The 21,812-nt window shown below is 47.5% G+C and overlaps 1 protein-coding gene and 1 long non-coding RNA gene across 3 annotated transcripts in view; both read left to right on the forward strand.

The window, feature by feature from the left end:
* The window catches only part of Nmnat2 (nicotinamide nucleotide adenylyltransferase 2), a 178,106-nt gene extending 157,957 nt beyond the window's left edge, over window positions 1-20,149 (forward strand). The window contains 3 exon segments of one of the 2 annotated variants that reach the window (NM_001048042.1): window positions 13,353-13,454; window positions 13,596-13,663; window positions 16,183-16,470. In NM_001048042.1, the coding sequence (NP_001041507.1) occupies window positions 13,353-13,454; window positions 13,596-13,663; window positions 16,183-16,285 (273 nt within the window). In that variant the 3' untranslated portion in view covers window positions 16,286-16,470. 2 annotated transcript variants of the gene reach the window in all.
* LOC148001681 (uncharacterized) lies at window positions 3,097-4,855 on the forward strand. Its single transcript, XR_015635550.1, has 2 exons — window positions 3,097-3,752; window positions 4,008-4,855. It is a non-coding gene; the product is annotated as an uncharacterized LOC148001681 (long non-coding RNA).
* Window positions 20,150-21,812: the final 1,663 nt, after the last annotated feature.

Raw genomic sequence — 21,812 nt, forward strand, 5'->3', positions numbered from 1 at the left:
GCAGTGGTACGAATCCCAGTTCCCTGCAGAAACAGTGGGATTGGAGTTAATCAGACCTGGCTGCTCCAGCCTACAGCAGACCTGCGTCCTGATGCCACCCAGCCAGTTGCTCTTTCCCAACTCTGCCCAGTCTGTGAGGGTCTTAGGATCATTGCTCGGAGGTAGAGGGGAAGTACTATCTAAAGATACAAGGCTCCGATGTAAAGAGTCCCCATCCACACAGATTGGGAAGAAACGGGAGCTTGTTCGTAAAGGGTCAGCCTTACTGTGTCTTCTGGAAACTGGCTGAATGGGCCTGCCCCACAGCAGACAGCCCACAGCCTCTCCTAGTCCATCCCAGTCTGCTCCGTAGTCAGCATAACTTGCTTCAAAGCTCAGAACCAAAACTCTCCCTCAATGGCTCCACGCCCAGCCACACAGTTCCCCTGAAGCAGTGTCCGCTGGGCACAAAGATTCATCAGTCCACAGTGAAATCTGACCTCCTGTGCCCAGTGACACACCCCGTCCCTTTACATTCCGCGGAGAGAGAATTCCGTACATATTCATCGAGTTTCTCTCAAGTGGCGCACAAAAGAGCTGCTGTGTGGCCTCCCCGTTGGCATTTTTGTTCTTGTTGGGGGGTGGGGGGATAAGAGCCAGGCTCCTGGACCAGCCTCAGGGCCCAGCAGCCAGCACCATGCCCGCTGGCTTTCCTTAGCAGGCTAGTTTCTTCTGTTACTTTGTATTCTCCGGGCTCCGGGAAAGCAGGGGGTCTTTGGTCTCATGGAAGATGGCGTTCAGCGTTGCACAGAGGGCATCTCAGTAGGGGCCTAAATCTGCTGGTCCCTCTGGATCCGGTCAGGAAGCAGAGGGAAGGGAATGATGGCTGGTGCTCTACATATCTTCTCTGTTTTATTCAGTCTGGGTCCCAGCCCGCGGGACGTAACCACACACACTCAGGGTGGCTCTTTTCTCCTCAGGTAAACTCTGTAAACACCCTCACAGGCAGGCCCAGAGATTTGTCTCCATGGTGACTCTAAATCCCATCAAGTTGATGGCTTCCCTGAAGTGCCCTAGTCCTTTGTTTTCCAGCATGAGACAGAAACACCTGCGCAGGTATCCAGACACGGGTCAGGAACTAGATTAAATTAAGGCGGAAGGCTCCTGGGTCAGCCAGGGCTGAAACCTTTTCCTCACTCCTCCCTTAAACAAAGTCCAGTCCGTGGTGTAGGGCTCCACTTCAGCCTGGTGCTTTGCCCATCGTCTAGTGGAAGGGAGGCAAGCAAATTAATTCTGATTTAAGCATTCCTCCTTTTGATCAACCTCTCAACGGTGCCCTTGTCAACGAAAACATGCATTTGCCCACGAGGTTCTTGCAGGCTAAAAATACCCTAGTTATTAAAGCTTATGTTGTTCTCCAGCACGAAAATATATAGGAAGTGTAGACGTTTTTGAACCCCGCTGTCTCAGTAACTGTCGGTTGCTACTTCGTCATTTTTTTTTCTTTTCTTTTTTTCCGGAGCTGGGGACCGAACCCAGGGCCTTGCACTTGCTAGGCAAGCGCTCTACCACTGAGCCAAATCCCCAACCCCTTCGTCATTCTTTTGTTGCACTTAAGTCCTGGGAATTTAAGTTTATGGTTTCCCACATGCTAGCCACAGAACTATCTCCCTATCCCTTTTTGTATTCTTCTTAAAATTATCCTGTTTCATTTATTATTATATGGCATGCAAGTGCCGGAGCACACAAGTGGAAGTCAGAAGACAACTTTGTGGAGCTGGTTCTCTCTTTCCACCTTTGCGTGGGTGCTGGGGATCGAACTCAGGCTGTCAGACATGTGTGATAAGCGCTCCGACCTGCTGAGCCGTCTTTCCAGCCGGTGTTGTTTGTTTGTTTGTTTGTTTGTTTTTGTTTTTTGGGGGTTTTTTGTTTTGTTTTGTTTTTCATTTTAAAGATAGGGCCTTCCTAAGTTTTCTTAACTAATGATCCTCCTTCCTCAGCCATGTTAGCAGTTAAGATTAAAGGAGGCCTCACCAGCCTGGGTTCATCCTTTCAGTTTGAAACATTGATTGAGCACCAACTGTTGGCAACAATCACTAGTCTATGGCTAGGAGAACAGAGAGAGATAAAATATTTGGTTAGTCATCTTGCTTTCCAGCAGGAAAGACAATGAATTTTATTCAGCCGTATCTCATAGATTGTCGGACGTAACCCCTTTGAGATGGGATCTCTATTCCCATCTTAAAAATATAGAAAGGGAAAAAAAATATAGAAAGGGGACTGGCAAGGTGGCTCAGTGAGTAAAGGCACTTAGGACAAGACTGATGGCCTGAGTTCAAGCCTCAACTCACGTGGGACAAGGAGAGAACTGGTTCAGGTGGATTGTCCTCTGGCTTCCACACACACAACATGACGTGTACACATACACACACACACACACACACACACACACACACTAAATAAACAAACATAACAATTTAAAAATATATACAAAGAGGGGGGCTTAAGTAGGTTGGGACTTGCTCTACATAGCACAGCTGTTGATTGGCAGAACAGGGCCTCACGTGATTCTTCAGATCCTTGATTCAGTTAACATGAACCTGTGGAAGAATGACAGGCATCCCTCAAAGCAGGCCCAGGTGAAGGCACAAGCTGGGCATTGAATCACCTGATCCAGGTTAAGTAGTCACAAAGAGAAAAGGTTTTCATGTAGGGAGGAGGCTACGAAAGACCCAGTAGAGGGCACAAGCCTCTGGGAGGCGATGGATGGCTTGGGAGGCGAAGGCAGAGAAGCGAGTCGGTCCTTTTCGTTTGGAGAGGCGCTGGTTTTTGATGGAGTGATCTAAATCACTGAGTGTGATCATTGCCTGTACTGGCCATTCTCAGGGTATTGCCATTTTAAACAAGCACGAGTTAATGTTTAACTCAAAGTATTAAATGCCTAAAGGTGTAATTCCAGACACCAGAAGGCGGCCAGTGAGGAAACTCTCTTTCTCTTGAACTTCTTAAAGCCTCGCATTCTTTTCATTGGTTGTGCCCTACATGCCTCCAACCAACCAGTTATGGACTAACCGGCTTCCTACATCCATCAGCTATGGGAACATAACCAAAGAAAATAAACAGAGGAAGAGCTGGGGGCATTAACTACTCCAGAAGAAATCCCAGGGCCCCAGGATAAATGGGGCAAAGACAAACATGTGGTTATTCAGGCTCAGATGACTTTTTATCAAACTGCCTAACTCCAGCCCGGAAGCAGGAAGCCAGCCGGACTCTTCCAGCCCCGGGGATTAGGTCCCCACATTGCTAAAACCCAAACTGAATAATCCACAGCCGAAAGGGCCTTCAGTCCCAGTGATGCTAAATTTGGAGGCTGATTTTGCTCAAGGATTTCGTGTAAAAGGCGCTGTGGATTTGGTTTTCTGGCTTTGGACACGAGGCCGGAACTCTGGGCCTTCCCACACTCCCAGTCAAGCTGACAGCGCAGTGGGGTTGGTTTCCTCTGGGAAGCCCCGCTGAAGGAGCTTTCATTTGTTTGCGTCGAGGGCCATCCTGGAAGTGCACTCCTGGCTGCCCGACTCTGATCACACTAGCTCTGGCCTAGCCTTTCCTTCAGAAGGGTAGAAGCCAGAGGGGTACAGAGGATGCTCTGCAGGGGAGTGGTTCTCACAGATGGGGATTTACGCGCGCCATTCTCCCGTTTCTTTCCCCACCTAGAAGTGCCTACAGCTGCATGCTCTAGGGGGCGACAGAGAGCAATGAACTGAGGATACCTGGTAAGGATTGATTTTTTTTTTTTTTTTTTTTAAGAGCAAGGTGGTGGTGGTCGTGGGTATTTTCCTTCCTTTATGTCTAGTTTTTTTGTTTTGTTTTTCATTTTTTAAAAAAATGATCCATGATTTTCCTGCCTCAGTCCTTGAGTTCTGGGATTATAGGAATACGCCACCACATACACAAGGTATATTTTCAACTTGTGGTATTTTTTTGTTGTTTTTTAAATTTTATTTTATTTTACTTTTTTATGAGACAAGGTTTCTCTGAGCCCTGGATGTCCTGGAACTGGCTCTGTAGACCAGGCTGGCCCGGAACTCATAGAGATCTGCCTGCCTCTGCCTTCCAAGTGCTGGGATTAGCAGCGTGCCACCACGCCTGGCCGGAGTTGTGATTTTTTTTTTTTTAAACTGAAGAAGTTTCAAGTCACTATAATATGAGTCTTATCGATGGATCTAGAAGTGTGAAGCGGTGGAAAGAGCGACCCAAGAGGGATCAGATTCGATCACTAGCTGTGTACGTAGGACATGTTCCTGAATCTCATCAAGTTGGTTCCTCCATCTAAGAAATGAGAACGGAGACACGCATCTCAGAAGGCCACTGTAAGGATGAGATGAGATAATAAAGCCCCGGGGAGAGTTGCTGGCACGTGGCAGAGCCCGTGGTAAATGCTTACTGATGGCCCCGTGCATCCCTGACTGCCATCTACAAAAAACACAGGAGGCCGGAGCCGCTGGTGTGCTGGACCCTGAGAAGAAAGTGAGCAGGGCTCTGAGCCCTGCTTTAGCGTGATCTCACTGGATAGTACCAGTGAAGCCTTCCTTCCACGCCTTCAGTGCGTCTTGAAGGATCGGTCTTATTGCCAATGAAGTTGAGCCCGCTGATTAAAACACCCGAATGACCTCTCTGTGTTGGAATGAAATCCCCTATCATTATGATCTGGGCTCTGCTTGTTTCGTTTGGCTGTTTGTGCCCGTTGCTCATAATGTGTTAGTCACTGCAAGATATGAGTCACTGAACGTTAACTTGCCCATCATCCTTCAATACACTCAAAAACGATCTTTTGTTAAACCGCTCAATTCCTGTTTTTAAATTATTTTAAATGGTGTGTTCTTTTTCTCTTTAATTTTTGTCACATGTACACGTACATACGATATAGTCTGCTGAGTGCATTTAGTGTTGACCATGTGGTGTTGAATGACCAATGAGAGCACTCGTCCCAAGGGAAGATTACTTCTCCTCGAGGCAGTCATTAATGGCCTGTAGCCAGAGATGGGGACTCTGGAGATAACCGTATCCACACTGGCATGTCAACTGGTGTGGTCACTGTTCAGGCCTTGTTTAGGCAGCCATGTTGTTGAGATTTCCAGAGTGCGGCTTTTCTCTCCTATACTTATTTGTTGAGGCTTTCTTTTCTTTTCTTTTCTTTTCTTTTCCTTTCCTTTCCTTTCCTTTCTTTTCTTTCCTCTTCCCCTCCCTTCCTTTCCTTTCTCCTGTTCTATTTTCTTTTTCAAAATAGGGTTTCTCTGTGTAGCCCTGGCTGTCCTAGAATTCACCTCGTGAGTTCCAGGCTGTCCTCGAACTCAAAGATCCTCCTGCCTCTGCTTCCCAAGTGCTGGGATTAAAGACGTGTGCCACCACTGCCCGCCTTAGTTGTGGCTTTCTGTAATGGTCTCTGCAGGTTCTCCGACCCATGTGGTAGCTACTAACATTTTGCTTGATGTCACTCATTAGACAGTAACCTATCCAAACGATGAAGTCCTACCTGTCTTCTCACCTGTATGCCCTTAGTGTCCAGGAAGGTGTCTGGCCAAGGCCACAAAGCATCTCTCCAAGCATCCCTGAAAGTCAGCAGGGCAGGTCTTAGAATTCAGCCTCTTGGAAGGACGATGACGAGTCCACATTCCTTTCAAGAGCTTTGTCTCTCCCGCAAGGCTAAGTTGCTTCCTGCTTGGACAAGCCCCATATCCTCCTCTCAGATTCCCTCTACTGGGGAAGCAGAGTCCACCTCCACCTGTTTCCTCTCCCGCTCCACCTCCATCTCCCCTGGGAAACTTTGACCGGAAGATGAAAAGATAAGATCAGAACTAGGCTGGGCAGGATGCTGGAGCAGGATGAATGGTACGAACCCCGCCTCGGAGGCCTAACACACAGGCCTGGGGTGAGTGAATAGCCCTGTCTCCTAGGGTCGGGCAGTGGAAGGTACACTGGCCATGTAAAGAGTGAAACTGGGTTGGGGATTTAGCTCAGTGGCACAGCGCTTGCCTAGGAAGCGCAAGGCCCTGGGTTCAGTCCCCAGCTCCAGAAAAAAAAGGAAAAAAAAAAAAAAAGAGTGAAACTGACCAATCAGGTCTGCTCCATTCACCTACTCCCTCCCTCCTACTCCATACTCCCAAGAGCAAGACTCAGTAATAGGAAGACCTGGAACGAATGCTCAGTCCCACCATTCGGTATCCTCAGGGTCCTGGAACCAGTTGCACTCGGTGTGTGTGTGCCCTAACCATTCCTCACCACACAGAGGGATGTCCTATTCTCCCTGGAATCTCTGGAAGTGCTGAGGTGCCCGTCCTCATCCCATTCCACCAGAAGGGTCAGCATAGTAACCTGTAATTTAAATCGACAACTCCCATCATCATCATCACCACCACCACCACCACCACCACCATCACCACCACCACCATCACCACCACCACCACCACCACCATCACCACCACCACCACCACCATCACCACCACCACCACCACCACCACCACCATCACCACCATCACCACCACCACCACCACCATCACCACCACCACCACCACCACCACCACCACAACCACCATCGTGTGTATGTGTGTGTATGTGTGTGTGCATGTGTGTGTGTCTGAGAGAGAGAGACAGAGACAGACAGAGACAGAGAGAGACGGGGGGTGAGGGTACACAAGTGACAGGTAAAAGTCAGAGGATAATTTTTGGGGGTCGCTTCCCTCCCTCCACTGTGGGTTTCAGAGCTTGACGTCCAACCCTTAGGTTTGTATAGCAAGCGCTTTTATCCACTGAGCCATCTTGCTGACCCTAGGGTTGGTTTGCTTTATCAGTACCCTCCAGGCAAGGTCTGGGGAATCTGGTTTCTTGCTGTTTGTTTTACTCTATCTGCTTCCTTTCCACAAAGAGACTTTAGTCAGGACATAAAGTCTGGTTAAATCGACTCTCGTGCCACTGGCTCAGTCGGCTCAGTTTTGGCAGCCGTCGTCTTGTCCCCATCTTGTCCCCGTCTTGTCTCCATCTTGTCCCCGTCTGGTCCCTGTCTGGTCCCTAGTGGCCTCTCCAGGATTAGTACTTTGACCATGAAGCTCCCTGAGCTTTCCAAGTCAAATGTGGCTTCTCTGGCATTCTTCTTTCCCAACAGAGCAATTCCCAGAGAAGATCCGAAGGTTTTAGTGCACTGCAAACCTTCCCTCAATCCTTTCCTGTTGCGTGTGGGGTCAGTTTGACCAGTTTTCCATGGTCTGTACATGGCTGAGTGCCCCTGGTCTTTATTCTTCCGGATCTGGTGGACTTATTGGTACTGTTCATTAGATGCGTTCTGTATTTACAAACTGTAAATGCTGAATTTGGTCCATTTTACAATGGCCAAGCAGTCATTATAATGGTCATTTTTACAACTTACCATTGTAAAATTGGCACCAACACTGTCCGTCCATCCATCCATCCATCCATCCATCCATCCATCCATCCATCCCCACCCTCACAATCATGCACATGGTGGTAAGATCCAGGCTGTGGAAATTAATTTAGCTAAGCAATTTTTGCTGTAACCACCACCAATAATTAGCTGTAATTTTCTAAATACAGCTTCCATTTTTCTGCAGATTGCTAAGGCTCACTTCACACACTCAGCCTCCCAAGGTCATGAGATATGTCTGTGGATTGCTGAGTCCTCCTGGCTAGAACTTTCCCAGTAGTTCCTCTGCGGAGCTTCACTGAGCTGTCACACTGGTTCCTTCCTAGGGATTGGACCGAATACCTTCTCCCTGACTCTCCAGTCACCGTCCTTCATAATCCACTTGTTCTTGTCACTGTTCAGATCCAAAGAGGCTAAAGCAGAACTTGTAGAGCACGTGCACAGGGATGGAGACTTCTCACTTCTTTCTGCTTATTTTTTTTTTATTTTGTTTGTTTGTTTGCTCACCAGACATCATGTATCCCAGCCCTGCCTCAAACCTTCTGTGTAGCTAAAGATGACCAAAGCTTCTAATCCTCCTGCCTCCACCTCTCAACTGCTGGGATTGGAGGTGCGCACCACCATGCCTGGTTTGGGCAGAGCTGGGGATCGAGCCCAGGGCTTCGTGCGTGCCTGGCAAGCACTATCAGTGAGCTGTGTCCCCACCCCAGGAGGAAAGTTTAATTTAACATATTGGAGACAGTATCACCCAAAAGTAAAGATCTGAATGTTGGGAACAGACTGGAAAAAGGCAAGACGTTAATAGGAAGACCATGGCAATCCGGGTGAGAAAGATGTGGGCTAAGGCCTCCCCAGGACCATCCAGGTGAGGAGGGTCAGGGCTAAGGATCCCTGGATACAGCAAACCTGGTGGTTATAAACATAGACTACTCTCTTACAGTCATGATCCAATTCTTCTAGACAGGAGCTGTGTGTGCTGTGTTCCCAGCTCCTGGCCTCCTCCAGACCATTCTTTACGTTTCCTCTTTAACATCCGATTCCTCTCGACCTCTCTCTTAGAAGGACACTTGTTTCTGATGTTATGGCCACCCTGACTGACCAGAATGATTTCAAGATTAATTCCATTAGTTTAATCATGTAAGACAACAGTCACAAGTCCCAGTACTTTGGACTTGGGTATTTGGGGGCAGGGAGGGTGTGAATGAGAACTGAGCAGAGTCGTATATGGTTGTGTTTTGTTTTATTGTTTTTAGACAGGGTCTTGTGTAAGTCTTGCGGGCTTTGAACTATTTCTTGATCTTCCTACCTCCGCCTCCCAGTGCAGGGATTACACGCATGCTCCGCCAAGCCTGGCCCATACATTTGTTTTGAAGACAGAATTAATTGGATTTCCTTGTAGGCTAAATATAAGATATGAGAGAAAGGGAAGAAACACGGAAAATGCCAAGACTTTTCCTGGGTACAATTATAAGAGAAAAAGGCTGTAGGGAAACACTTCTCCGGGGGCAGAGGGAGTCTGTATTATGCACTTTTCTATTGCCTTGATTAAACACCATGACCAGGACAAGTTACAGACAAAAGAGTTTATATAGGCTTGCAAGTCTAGATGGTTAGGGTCCATGACTGAAGAACAGGGGCAGTTGGCACAGTGGGAAGAACAGCAAGCTCACATCTTGAACAGTAAGCAGAGAAAGTGCCCTGGGAATGATTGGAGGCCTTTGAAACCTCAGAGCCCACCCCCAGTGACATACTTCCTCCAGGAGGCCACACCTCCTAAACCTATCCAAGCAGCCCCACCCACCAGGGACCAACACTGAGCCTCTGAGGTCCAAGTCTCATTCAAACTCCCAAAGAGCCTCTTTACAATAACGTATCCAGAGACTCATGAGCATATTAAGATAGAAATATAACCTGTGCTGGAAATACTAACTCCAGAGCCTTTATATTAGTGTGTGTCTTTATATTAGCTTTGAAACGGAATGAAACAAGGGTATGAATATAGGTCCAAGGACAGGGAAGCCTAGTGGAGTCTGCTGTGTGGAGGTCAGAGAGGACTGAGAGTCAGCATAGAGGCCAAAAGGAACATCTACAGAGGAAGGAGAACCAGAAGATATGGGGTCTACCTGGGGACCTGAGCCAGAGAGGTAGGGGTAGGACAGACAACTAAACTCTACAGGGCAGACAGCTCTCCACCCGACACCTTTGTCTGCCCACACACTCTCTGGCATGAAAACCCACCACCAAGACCAGCAGAGATTATCTCTACTGTCTGACGGAAGCCAGGAAGAGTGGCTGCTAATCTGCAGGTCTCTCGGGCTCTTCTCAACCCATCTGTGGTCCCCAGAGGCAAATCCATCACCGGTTATTAGAAAGCAGGAGTTTCTCCAGCAGCAAGGGCTCCATCTGCCTGCCTCCCACCGAGCTTTGGCACTGTTCTAGATTGGGTGTCAGATCATTTGATCCTGAGGAGAAAGCCGCAAGCATCCGCACTCATCACCCAAAGAGCAGTTCCCTCAGGGGCGCCTATTGCCATTTGGAGCCATTCTGTTCACGCTTTAGACTAGAACATTCGCTCTGAATGGCCCCCTTACCACACACATCAAACAGAGCGGCAATCAAATGTGCATTATCTGGCAGTTAGAGCCAAGCATTGGGAAGTGGGCCCGCCATTACTTACCAGGATATCCTAAAACATCTACCGGAACAGACAGTTGAGGAATCTCTGTGGGCTCCTACTTCAGTGAATTCTCATTTTCTCCTTCCTTTATCTTCCCTGGCATGCCCACTTTTCCAGTTTTAACTCCATATTTGACTGAGTCCATATCATGAACTCAGTTGCACACTAGAATCACCCAGGGAGTTGTTTTTTAAGCACCGATGTCTGGGTCTCATCCTGAGACATTCTAGTTTAATTGATCTTGGGTATCCGGTACATGTTTGGAATTTTTAAAGTTCCTTGGGTAATTCTTTTTTGTTGTTGTTTTTATTTTAAAGCTGCATGTGTTTACTTGTTTGTTTTGACTTGTGTATTTTCTGTGAATGTGTGCGCACTTGCACGCATGCACCACAGTTCGAGTGTGGATGTCAGAGAGCAACTTGCAGTCATTGGTCCTCTCCTACTGTGTGGGTCCAAGGGAATTGGACTCAGATTTCCAGGCTTGGTAGCAAGTGCCTTTGCCCACTGAGCCATCTTGATGTCTCACCTCATCAGGCAACTTTAGTGTATAGGCAAGTGTGGAATCAGTTACTGAACAGTGAGCCCAGTGCATGGTCTAAGAGCTGTCACGAGGAGCTATGTCTCTGCAGATTCCTGCCTTGCCTCTCCTGAACATTTCCAGGATTATAGGACAGAGGCCTTGAATTGAACTTAATGTGGACTCCACCTACATAAAACACGCTGTATGCTGCTCCAAATCCATACAGCATGACCAGGTAGAGGCTCTGATACTCTCTGTTCAGCTTGTAGTCTCTCTCCCCCTTGGGTGCTCAAGGCCGACCTTTTATTTCAGCAACATCAGAGTCCTGACTACATTTTTGTTTTGTTTTGTTTTTGTTTTTGGAGACAGGGTTTCTCTGTGTTACCACCCTGGCTGTCCTGGAACTTGCTTTGTAGACCAGGCTGGCCCTGAACTCACAGAGATCCATCTGTATCTGCCACGCCCAGCCCTAGTTGCAATTTTGTGTTAAGCAGTTGTTACACAATAGTTAAAGCAGAGTAAACACCCAAGGATATGTCACACACACACACACACACACACACATACAGAGAGAGAGAGAGAGAGAGAGAGAGAGAGAGAGAGAGAATGAATTAGGCTAACAATGGCATTTAACAGTGTGAAACTTTCTGGTAGAGAAGAATGGACCACAGTTCTTCATCGTTTCTGCTTTTGTGAAACTAGTTTTAAGAATTATGGGAGGGAAATTCCGAGTCCTTTACCCCTAAAGCCGATCTTGCTCAATGAGTTGAACTGCTTACAAGCAACGTCCCTCCTCCTGTGAGACCCGGAACTGACAGGACCGAACCCTGCTGCCCAGTGCTGTGAATTTCAAGCTCCTGGAAATGAGTATCAGTACATTTCTAGAAGGCGATTTGGTAATGTGTCTCAAGAGCTTGAAATACCTCCTCATCCTTTTGTCCAATTATGTTACTTCTCATCCTGAGGAAATAATTAGAGATGTGATAAAAGATTTTTGTATAAAGATAGCCATTAAAATGTTATGTCCAAAAATCAGGTTGCAAAAACTCAAAAGTAACTATAAATGCGCCATACTACACGACTAGGAGGATATATAGAAAAGGTTAAAACCTGATTTTTATTTATCTATTTAGTGTGGGAGAGCATGGCATGGAGGTCAAGTTGCAGGAGCTGGTTCTCCCTCCACCATATGGGTTCCAGGCACTAAATTCGGGTCAAGCCTGACCACAAGGGCTTTTACCTGCTAAGCCGTGTGGCTAGCTCCCAACTCCTCTCCATGATGTGGCAGGAGGTTTGCAAGGTTAATGCGAAGTGAAAATAATGTAAGTTGGGACTGGGCAGATGACACAGTAATTAAGTGTGCATGGCTGTTACAGAGGACCTGAGTCTGATTCCTGGCACTCATACCAGGCTGCTCACAACTGTCTGTACGTCCAGCTCCAGGGGCATTGCTTCTGACCCTCATGGTCACCTGCATTCAAGAATGTGCACGTGCATGCACGAGAGCACGCACGCACACACACACATGCACACGCGCACACACACGCACACACAAAGTGGGGGAGACACATAAAGAAACATACACACACACACACACACGAAGCAGGGGAGACACATACAGAGAAACACACATACACACACACACACACAGTTTAAAAACAAAATAAAACTCAAAACAAGAAGAGAATGCAGGTAATTACTACTTAAGCAATTGATTTTTAATTCTTACTGTTTGCAGTGTTTGAAGCAGGAACCAGGGCCTCGTGTGTGCAGGGAAGTGCTCTCCCACTGAGCTACAACTTCATGCCTACTTTGTGGTTGAGGGAAATGGTTGCTCTACACAGCTGTTCATGGACCCGAAAGTGCTGGGAGATGCAGAAGGGTCAACTGTGGCTACTGGATAGTGTGGCTGAGATTGATTTCTAATTTTTTTCTGTATTTTCCAAGCTTGTCTTTTGTTTGTGGTTAGAAAAAAAAAAAGAAAGCAAAGAGCTGATGTGGTGTCTCATACCTGTCACTTCAGCATCTGGAAGGCTAAGACCGGGTGATGGCAAGTTTGAGGCTCGCCTAGGCTATCTATCAAGACCCTTTCTCAATAATGCTCCCCCAAATATTTCTTTGTTTGTTCTTAATTAAAGGATTTTATTTCTTATAATGAATCAAGCTTCTACCAGATGTTGACCTCAGAAGTGACCCCCGTGTAAATTAGCCAGCACCCTCATCACTACCTGTACACATAGGGATTCATTCTGAGTGTGTCCCTGCTTGTGGCTGCCCTGGAGTCCCACAGCATATGGGTGAGCCGTATGAAAGAGGGGAGAGAAACAGTCTCCCTCACGCCGTCCTGCTGAGGGTTGAGGTAAAGGTGCTGGACAGTGGAATCGGTTTCACCCGTGAGTGTATTTACTGGCTACCCCTGTTCTTCTGCAACATTATAAACTCAAAGGAGAGCTTTGAGGATTAGAAAGGTCTTGTTCAGACATGCAAGAGGGTGTTCATTCACTCTGGAAGCATTTCTTAAACGTCTTCTGTGGCAGACAAAGCTCTCACTCTTTCTACCAGGACTGTTGTCAGTAGTCCAGGCTGCCGACTGATGGAGCTGAGAAGGTAAATTGGAAACTAACGTTCCGAGTTCCTCGTAAAGCGACAGAATGTAACTCTACTCTGCTGTGGTCACTTGGTTGGAAGTTGGGGTGACAGCTTTCACCAAAGTTGTTTCTCTCTCCCCCTCCCTCTCTTAGATGGAAGTGATTGTTGGGGATTTTGGGATCGTGGTGGTGCCCCGGGATGCAGCGGACACAGACCGAATCATGAATCACTCCTCAATACTCCGCAAATACAAAGTGAGTCCTCCACCCCCTGCCGGTACAGCCCTGTGATACTGCCCTTTTCTGAAAGTTCTGGGGGACTGGAAGACTGAGGGAGCAGGAGTATCCCCTGAGAGATCCGGATTGGTGACCTGATTCTTTCTACTCTGTTTCCAGAACAACATCATGGTAGTGAAGGATGACATCAACCATCCCATGTCTGTAGTCAGCTCCACCAAAAGCAGGTATGGCCGGCAAATGGTCAGGGACCTTTTGGTGAAACTAGTTTTAAATTTTCCGTGGCTTTCCTCAGGCAGTCTTAGTTACATTCATATTGCTCTGATAAGACACCATGACAAGGCAACTAATAGGAGAAAACGTTTCCTTGAGCTTCAAGTTTCAGATGAGGAGACCATCCTGGTGGGGAGCATAGTAGCAGGCAGGCAGGTAGGTGGTATGCTGCTGGGGCAATTGGTAAGAGCTTTAGACACAGCCCTGAGGCAGAGAGACTTCAAAGCCTACCCCAAGTGCCACACTTCCTCCAACAAGACCACGCCCCCTAATCCTTTCTAAACAGTTCTACCAATTGGGGACCAAGTATTCACACATATGAGCTTATGGAACAATTCTTACTCAAACCACCACACAACCCTTAGATTCAAGTGGACACTCACTGCCCAGAATTCACTCTCCTTTTTAGACTTCAGGTATTTATACCTATTTCCCTTTTTGGTTTTGCTTTGTTTTGTTTTCAAGACAGGCTTTCTCTGTGTAGCCTTGGCTATTGTGGAAATTACTCTGTTGACCAGGCTAGCCTTGAAATCAGAGATGCACCTGCCTCTGCTTTCTGAATGATGGGATTAAAGGTGTGCACCACCACTGCCTGGAAATGCCCTGTGAAATAGTGAGACAGATAGGACTTAGAGGTCTGGAAGTATATACTGAGGGCCATGAGCACACATGTCAGGGAAAACGAGATGGCTCAGAAGGTGAAGAGACCCTTGCTGGCAAGCCTAAGGCCTGAGTTCAATCCCCAGATCATGCCTGGTAGAAGGAGAGACCTACGCTTGCACTGGGGAATACACAGTTTCTCTCATACACACATGCTAATTAATAAATTAAAAATCCAGATGAACACACAGAGTCAAATATTGAAGAGAAAGCAGCGATCAAAAGCACGCTGAGCTTACTAGTATTTACGTGAAGGCATGGAAACAGTTAGAAGCCCCGAGGAGGGATGCCCAGGAACAAAGAAAGAAGAGTCCAAAGGCAGAGAGCCTTGGCATCTAGTCACACGATTCAGAGAAGTAAATGAACCAAGGGCTTAAAACATCTACTGGGCTTCTCCCCTTGGAAGACAGTTATGGAGACGATCACAAGAGTAGCAGCCTCTGGGAGGCTAGGGCAGTGGGCAATTAAGGGGCAGAGCTCTGACTCCAGCATGGCCGCTCCTTCATCTCCAGGCCATACAAACCCCGTGTCCCAATTTGGACAACTGGACCAAGATTTTTTTGGTTGGACTCAGATTCTGCTTCTCCACCAAGTCTGATGAAGTTTGTCTGGAGACTTTTCAGAAAGCTTTGTTGTGGAGGGAGACACAACAGGAGGCACCTTCAATGGGAAAGGCAGGGCTCACATTAAAGGTAGAGAGCCAGTCACCATGCTGGGCTCCATGATATCTTGAGGCTGTTGTATAAGAAATGAGCAGAAAGCAAAAGGCCAGAGGAAAAAACTATGCAGGAATCGATTTGTCCCTGAAATCTTTCACCTGTTGCTGTCTCTCCACGGGCTCATAGGGCTCAAGTGCTCCCGTAGGGAAAAGGTGAACTCAAGTCTAAGAATTCTCTAGGAGACCAATTTTCATGAGACCAGTGTGCAGAGCAACCCAAAGGGAAGCCAAAATGTCATCCTATGCTTAGACAGTGACTCATTTAATCCTTTAATTGGAGGTAACTGGCTTAAATGTTACTGTCTTAGGGTTTTACTGCAGTAAACAGACACCATGGCCAAGACAACTCTTACAAAGAACAGCATTTAATTGGGGCTGTCTTACAGGTTCAGAGGTTCAGTCCATTATCATCAAGGAATAAGCATGGCAGCATCCAGGCAGGCATGGTGTAGGGGGAGCTGAGAATTCTACATCTTCCTCTGAAGGCTGCTAGTGGAAGACTGACTTCCAGGCACCTAGAAGTGACACACCTCCTTCCACAGGGCCACACCTTCTAATAGTGTCTCTCCCTGGACCAAACATACACAAACCATCACATTTACCTTAATTGTGCCGAAGAAAACACTAAAGAAAGGGGCTTAACTAAGTTGCCCGATGGGCCGATAAAATGGCTCTGTAGTAAAGAAGCTTGTCCTGAAGGCTGAAGACCTGAGTTCAGTCCCCAGGACCCACCTAGTAAAGGACCAAACTGAGTTCCACACACTGCCCTCTGGTCTCCATACAAATGCTACAACACACAAGAACACATGAAGTAAATAAGTGTAAAAAGATACTTTCTGATGATAGTAATTATTCATGCAAGGTCTCTCAGCTACTCAGTGGCAGGTCAGGATGAAGGTGTCATGGGATTGGGGGTTGAGGGGACAGCGAGGGGATGTAGATCTCACCAATACTGTTCACTCAACCCAGGCAAAGGCTGCTGGTAGGGTGATGGGGAGCACCTGTGGACCCTTTCCTAGAAGGCAGAGGGCAGACCAGGGCTCTGGTCTTTTGGGGACATGGATGTCCACCTGATTGTTGTTTCTTCTTCTACAGGCTGGCCCTGCAGCATGGGGATGGCCACGTTGTGGATTACCTGTCCCAGCCGGTCATCGACTACATCCTCAAGAGTCAGCTGTACATCAATGCCTCGGGCTAGCAGATACCCAGCTTTCTGCTCTACTCTCCCCTTGTCCTCTGCCAACATACTGGCCCCCTCCAGTCACTGTCAGACCCTGGTTTCTCTCCTGCCTCTCTGTTTCTCTGTGTTCATCTTGACTGTTCTCCCCACTGGCTGACTTAACCCCCACAGTGTGGAGGGCCTGCGAAGAACCGTGAACCATGGCATTCCCATTCCACAGCCATCTTTGGACAAACTTTCCTCTGGTCTCTGGGTTGGGGGGTGGGTAAGGGAACAGGGTGGGATTTGGGGAAAGTGCAGCCCTTAGAGATGTACTGGTGTCCATATCCCAGCATGCTCTAGAAAGGCGGCTCTGGGGCCCATCCTCCCAGCATGCTCTGGGGTCGTGGCTCAGGCTCTTGCCTTCCCAGCATGCCCTTTACCACAAAGGGCTATTTTTTTTTCTTTTTCTTTGTCCACTTCTTGTAGAACTTGGATGAAGTGTGTGTGTGTGTCTGCGTGTGTGTGTGTGTGTGTGTGTGTGTGTGTGTGTGTGTGTAGTCTTGATGCTCTCCTGTGGTTTACTTCCCTTCTGATAGGACACTATAGCCAGTCTCAGCACTTGTAAGTGTGTGAGGGCCACATCCAGGAAAGAAGGCAGAGCCCCTCTGCTTCTCCAACACACACACACACACACACACACACACACACACACACACACAAACATACACACAGACAGACAGACACACACACACAGACACATACAGACACACACAGACACACACACAGACCGACAGACACAGACACACACACACAGACACACACACACAGAGACACAGACACACACAGACACACACACACAGACACACACACACAGACACACACACACAGAGACACTGACAGACACACACACAGACACACACACACAGAGACATATACAGACACACACACAGACTGACAGACACAGACACACACACAGAGACACACACACAGAGACATATACAGACACACACACAGACTGACAGACACAGACACACACACAGAGACACATACAGACATACACACACACACACACACACACACACACACACACACACACCACACCACACCACACCACACCAGCAGCAGCATCCCCAGACCCCTATGGTCAAGAATAAGACTTTCAGGTCTGAAACCTGGTACACAAGTCTGGGAAGAGTAGGGTTTCTCAGAATTTGAGTCCCTGGTTTCAGTGATTGTGGTCTTGATGCTGTGTGTCCGCCCGCTGGTAGCTTTGTGTGGGCTCCCTGCCGACCAGGCATTTCCAGAGAGCAAAAGCTGGAGGCCACAGTAAGGCAGGCTCCTGCTGGTGAGAGGAATCACACAAGGCAAGACCAAGTCCTGATAATCCATTCTTTTTTTCTTTTTAAACATGCTAAGAATCCACTTGACGGGAAAGATTCTTTGCTAATTGGCATTATTTATTGCCCATATGGCTAGGGGCTTTAAGTCCAGAGTGATCTGGGAGAATGCATTTTAGTTACCCCTGAGGAGAATTCGTGATCCCCACCCCCTCCCTCTGAGGTTGCCAAGCTGCGCCCAAAGCCTTTTCCTTCTTGCAAAACAATCAGCCCTGTTTCTGAGCTGGCCCTATCTGTCTCCTGAAGAGCCTAGCAGTCAATGCCCTAGGAGGTCTGCCTGACACAAGAGAGCTGTCTCCTGTGTTTCTCCCCATTTCTACCCAGTGCCCCCCTCCGCCCTTCTCTCTACCTCTGAAGACAGTTCGAGACTGGACAAGAGTCTCATGTCCTTCCTGGAGAGCTCATAGAAAATGACTTTTGTGTTTTGTGTTTTCCATCCAGCGTCTGGCTCTGGTGGCTCATGGGGCACAGCTCCTGAGTAGCAAGCGGGCCACGTCTAACTTCTAACATGAACCAGGTAGCATGAGGCTCTTTGCCTTGGTTTTCCCTCCGGCCTCCTCCGCTGACTTCAGGAGGAAGAAGCTGGGTCAACAGAAGCGCCTAGGGCATCTCCAGAGCTGTGGCTTTTCTTTAGACTGCAGAAGTGATTTCCAGAGGGAGGGGATTATTTCTATAATCGAGAGGTCCAGTGTTTGGCTAAAAGTCATAGAAAAGTAGAGAAAACCTGCAGGACCGGCAAAGGAGCAGAGACCCCGGGAGTCAGTGTCTGATCCAGGATCAGAAGCCCTGTGAGAGGATATTGTTTCCCTAGACAAAAGAAAACCAGGAGCTGGATTGTGTGGGGGGAAACATGGGGCTTTGCAGGAGCCTGACAAGGGTCCAAAAGAGCAGGCCCCAGAAAGGCTACTTTTCCTTTGTTCCTTTGGTTCACTGTGTTTCTCTTCTAAGCTCTGGTTGAGCTTCATTCAGTCCACAGCCTGGGATAAGGTACCAGGCTAGCCCAGCAGTCTCAGAGGGCAACAGGGAAGGAAGAGTAGGTGAGCTATGGGAAGAATCAATCACACAGAAGTGCATTTCTGGGAAGCAGATGGTCAGATTGTATCTTGCTAAGGCATGTTACAATGGTTTTCCCTTAACAAACGGAAGTGAGTCCCCATCCCACTGGAAATGTTCATTCACTTCTCTGTCTCTCCCTTTTTAGAGCCAGGGTAGGGGACCCTGCCCCTATCCCCATGGGAGCACAGTGTGCTGTGACCTGTCCTGGCCAACACCAGAAAGACAGTTTATAAGTGGTGCCTTGGGTGTCATCAGGGTGACCTTTGGGTTTGTCTTTGGGGACCCACTGTGAAAGCTAGCCTGTTACTGGCATGGCACAGAGACGGTAATAAAGACACCGACCGGAATGATACTGTCATTTACTGTTGCCAGAAAAAAAAGTCCCCACCATTTTTGTTTTTGTATTTGTTTTTGTTTTGAAGCAGCTGATAGAACAGACAGGAAGGAAACTTTAATAACCCTTTCCTCAAGGAATGAGGCTGGGCCTCCCCTGGGTTGCAGGTCTGAGCCACACACTCCTAATCCCAGGTAGTCTCTGGGCCCCTGGCTTTCACTTTCCTTGACTGTTCCAGCAAAGGAAGTTTGTTAACGGAAGTACCTGAAATCATAGCCAAAGTTTCAGAGATACTGGTCTTCCTGTTTTGGCTTGGCTACACATTCTAGTCTTGAGTTTCAGGATCTCTGAAAGGAATCACGAGCACTCTATTTAAATAAGTAAAACTCGATAATCAAACTGTATGGAAAGCCGGAGGATTACAGGGAGCCCCAATCCACCCCCCTCCAACCCCACCCCCCTCACACCCCATATTCTTTCTCATACTCTCTTGTAGGGGACTAAGAGAAGCATGTCTATGTATTTGTGTTTCTTTTTTTAAAAGTAACGCAACGCCAGGTGTGGTGGCGCATGCCTGGGATCCCAGGACTGAAAGGTGGAGGCAGGAGGATCAGGGGTTCAAGTCCAGCTTCTGGGCACATAAGACCTCGTCTTGGAACAAAAACAGCAATGTAAAAACAGAAGGAGAAAACCTCAGGACTGCTCCCCCCGTCACAGCAGGGGTACGAAGAATGAAACAGGATGATTCTGCAGCTCATGGAAGACCCCTTGGAGATAGCCCGTGGTAATGAGGACGGGAGTGCTCTGTGATGCAGATCCAACCTGTACCGTCCCATGAGCTGACTGGCGAATTCCACTCCTTGTGTGGTTTCTGTGTAGTGTGCGTTAGGAAGTGTCCTAGTAGCCGGTTCCAGTTGTCTAGACTGACTTGCAACCCTTTCCCACCACCTTCAGTGAGTCCCAGGGCCCACAGCTCATCTTGATCCTCATGGGGTTGGAATGGGGAGGAGGGAGCTTTTTTTTTTTTTTTTCTAGTCATATCTGCTAATTTAAGAGTGAGATTTACTTTATGGAAGTCAACTCAATAAAAACTGCATTCGAGTTGCAATACCATTTCACAGTGAAATATTTTTGAGTAGAGTTTTGTTGCTAGAATAGTCATGGGCAAGAGTTTTATCAGCAAAACGTTTCAATTATGTTAATAAATCAGACAATGCTACTAGACTCTTGTGTCTTTGTCCAGAACCTTCCCTGTGAGTCGCTCTGAAAAGTAATCACTTTATCTGCCTACTGTGACTTGGTGGGAGAGAACAGTTGTAAAAATAGGCTCAGAGTAAGTGATATCCTTCCTAGTCCAGCTGATGCCACACGTGATGTAAACCAGAGGGGTCCGTGAGTAAGAACTTGCTGTCACCCCTCACAAGATGAGTTCAATTTCTGGGATCTTCAAGATTGAAGGAGAGAACCAACCTGAATAAGTCACACACACACACACACACACACACACACACACACACACACACACACACACACACACCATGATTGTAGGAGGAACTTGTCATGTGCCTCTGATACCTCCTTCCTGAACCAACCTAGAATCTGCCTGCATGGCTAGAGACTCCTGAGGCTGAATCAGGCGATGAATCAAGCCAATGAGAAAGAGACAGGTTCACATCTGGCTACTTCAGAGCCAATGAGAAAGAGACAGGGCCACATCTGGCTACTCAGAGCCAATGAGAAAGAGACAGGGCTACATCTGGCTACTTCAGAGCCAATGAGAAAGAGACAGGGCCACATCTGGCTACTTCAGAGCCAATGAGAAAGAGACAGGGCCACATCTGGCTACTTCAGAGCCAATGAGATACTAGAAAGGATTTGCTCAGTTCCCGAACTAAACCAGTCTGGTTTTGCCACTTGCCTGACTCCTGGTGTCTGTGTTGTTGACCCTGCACCTTCTTAACACCACCACCACCACCACCACCACCACCACCACCACCACCACCACCACCACCACCACCACCACCCCACCCCTGCCTCCCGCCTCCAAGGGTCATGGTCAGGGTTGCAAGCAACACACGATCATCACCTCCACGCTCTACAGAGGAGGATAATTTGTAAATGTGTAGGTTGTGCCTAAGTTTTCTCAGTTTAAGAAAAGTAACCCTTGCAGGGTAGAGAGACGCATGGCTCATCGTGAATGCTACTGCTCTCACAGAGGACCAGGGATCGAATCCCCATACCTACATGGTACTTCACAACCATCAATAACTCCAGTTCCGGGTATTCGATGCCTTACTCTGCCTTCTGTGGGCACTAAATTCACAAGGTACACATGAACAATACACACACGTAAACACATTCTTAAAAATGATTTTAAAAAACGAATCCTAAGGTCCTGACCAACCCATATATAGTCCACTCTTGGTTAATTTCAGTCATTTGTCTGATCAGTTTTCTGAGGCAGTCTTATGTGGCCCAGGCTGGCCTCCAGTTTGCTTTGTTCTAAGGATAACCTTGAATTCCTGATCCTCCTGATTCAACCTCCCTAGTACTGGAATTCTAGTTGGTGTGCTGCCAAAAGTGGCAATTTTGGTTCTTTCATAAAATTAGTACTTTAGGAAGTAAAAAATAGTATTTGTGAAAAGTAAAAACTTGCTTAGATTTTTTTTTTATGAAAGCTTTTCACTGAGAAATGATCAAGTTCACTATTTCCTTTGGCAGCATAAATAAGCAAGACAGACCGATTTATTCATTGATAACCCACTTTGGCTAGGTC

Source organism: Rattus norvegicus, chromosome 13 (genome assembly GCF_021556685.1).
Source record: "Rattus norvegicus strain SHRSP/BbbUtx chromosome 13, alternate assembly SHRSP_T2T, whole genome shotgun sequence".
Lineage (NCBI taxonomy): Eukaryota > Metazoa > Chordata > Mammalia > Rodentia > Muridae > Rattus > Rattus norvegicus.